We start from the raw sequence: 2,356 nt of genomic DNA on the forward strand, positions 1-2,356 counted from the left end.
CTACAAGGGACTACAATTCAAGGGGGAATTGGGAATTAGCTAGCCTGGAATCCAGACTGATTCGCTCCATTCGGTGGATTGTTTTCGCTTCTCAGTCTGGAAATCATGCTATTTCCAAGGGTCGGCACCAGAGTGGACGGGCACCCAGGAGCCGCGGCTTCTGATTGGTATGTGGTCCAGGTGGGACCAGTGACTGTCAATGAATAGGTCCGTGGGTGGGGAGACATAGAGCCTTCCAATGTATAATTGAGTCACTTCCTGACTTGCCTACGTATTTGATGACGTTTGGAAATCCGGCCCAAACTGGATGATAGCCAGATGGAGAATGAGCATAATGACTAAATTGGGATAAAAAGCATCACCCTCTTTCATCAGTCTTTCCTATCACACATCTCCAGCTGTGTTGACGATGGGGTGGGACCATCCGCGTCGCTTTGTGGGAGGGGCTTGTGGCTGAACGCGGCCGTCAGTCGCTTGCGGAAGCCCTTGCACAGGAGCACGTAGATGAGCGGGTCCAGGCACACGTTGGTGGCAGACAGCCACAAGGTGGTGTTCTTGGCGATGTAGAGGGCGTTCTCTGCTCTGCAGTGCTGTGCTGTGTTTTGGGGAGAAGTGATTGTATAGTTAACTAGCCTAAGACTTAAGAAATAACCGAAGCTAGAATTGAAAACAACATTTTAGTTAACTGAAATAATAACTGAAGCTGTATTGTGTGTCCACAAAACAAACTAAAACCAACCAAATCATATATTGTAGAGAAAATGTCCTTGGTTTTAGACTTTGTCGATTTATTCCATAAATAAGCCTAGTATGTTAGTTGTATATGAAATGTATCTTTAATGACTTTAACTGTGTTTAAATGCATTTTTAATATATGTTTTTTATTACACAATATATTTTTCTGGAATCGTTTTTCTTTCCCCTGACAAAATACTAAAACTAACACTAAAACGAATAAAAACTGAGCTAAACAAGCAAACCTTGAGACCCCCCCAATTATTAAAAATAATGAAAAATTCAAAACAATAATAACCATGGTTTCTGGTTTGGGACAGGGTGTAGGGAACACGGGTAAAGTGGTAGGGGGCAAAGCAGATGAAAAACACCACTACCACCACGAAGACCTTGGCTTTGGTTCTGCGACTGGTGGCTTCAGAGCTGCTCCTGGAGGCTTTGTAGGACTGGTACACCTTCCTACTGATGAAGGTGTAGCAGAACACCATCAGAGCCAGCGTACCCCAGAACACCACCTGGACACATTACATCAACACACAGCACAACAAACTGTTTATGAACACCACCTGGACACATTACATCAACACACAACACAACAAACTGTTTATGAACACCACCTGGACACATTACATCAACACACAGCACAACAAACTGTTTATGAACACCACCTGGACACATTACATCAACACACAGCACAACAAACTGTTTAAGAACACCACCTGGACACATCACATCAACACACAGCACAACAAACTGTTTATGAACACCACGGACACATCACATCAACACACAGCACAACAAACTGTTTATGAACACCACCTGGACACATTACATCAACACACAGCACAACAAACTGTTTATGAACACCACCTGGACACATCACATCAACACACAGCACAACAAACTGTTTATGAACACCACCTGGACACATCACATCAACACACAGCACAACAAACTGTTTATGAACAACACCTGGACACATTACATCAACACACAGCACAACAAACTGTTTATGAACACCACCTGGACACATCACATCAACACACAACACAACAAACTGTTTATGAACACCACCTGGACACATTACATCAACACACAGCACAACAAACTGTTTATGAACACCACCTGGACACAATAAATAAATCCCAGTACTTGAGTCAAAGTATAGATAGATACTCCAACTCAAGACTCTAGTCCTAATCACATGCACAGAGAAAAAGAAAAGAGGAAATGCAAGCACTTTTTTCATCTTTAGAGAGTTAACCACCCACAAACTACAATAGTGAGAGCGAGAACAGCACAGTGGGTGAGAGACGGGGCTGCTACATTTGGACAGCGGTGTGTGTGCGCGCGCGTGCGCGATCTTTTATATTTGTTATTTTATACACAACCAATTATTACTGGGCACACTAAAAGTGATCACAATTGTGAGCTTGTATATCTGCTTTGTTTTTATGTTTTTATATATATTTTCTATTTTTTCCCCCCATTTTATACATTTGAAAACTGTGAAATGGGACATTTTGCATAATGAGTACTTTTACTTTTGTACTTTAAGTATATATATATATATACGACACACAAAAGAAGACGTGTGCTGAATTCGGCCTTGTTTGCCCAT

General features: G+C 42.0%; 1 protein-coding gene across 2 annotated transcripts in view; it reads right to left on the minus strand.

Annotated features, from left to right (window-relative positions):
- Positions 1-360: 360 nt before the first annotated feature.
- Positions 361-2,356, minus strand: part of LOC311042476 (P2Y purinoceptor 13-like) — a 13,139-nt gene continuing 11,143 nt past the window's right edge. For both annotated transcript variants that reach the window (XM_084053231.1, XM_084053232.1), the window contains exons 5-6: positions 1,034-1,250; positions 361-595 (exon numbers count right to left, since the gene is read on the minus strand). In XM_084053231.1, coding sequence (XP_083909357.1) covers positions 372-595; positions 1,034-1,250 — 441 coding nt within the window. In that variant the 3' untranslated portion in view covers positions 361-371. The remainder of the gene's footprint in view (positions 596-1,033; positions 1,251-2,356) is intronic.

This window comes from Gymnoscopelus microlampas (assembly GCF_963454915.1).
Source record: "Gymnoscopelus microlampas genome assembly, chromosome: 3".
NCBI classification, from domain to species: domain Eukaryota; kingdom Metazoa; phylum Chordata; class Actinopteri; order Myctophiformes; family Myctophidae; genus Gymnoscopelus; species Gymnoscopelus microlampas.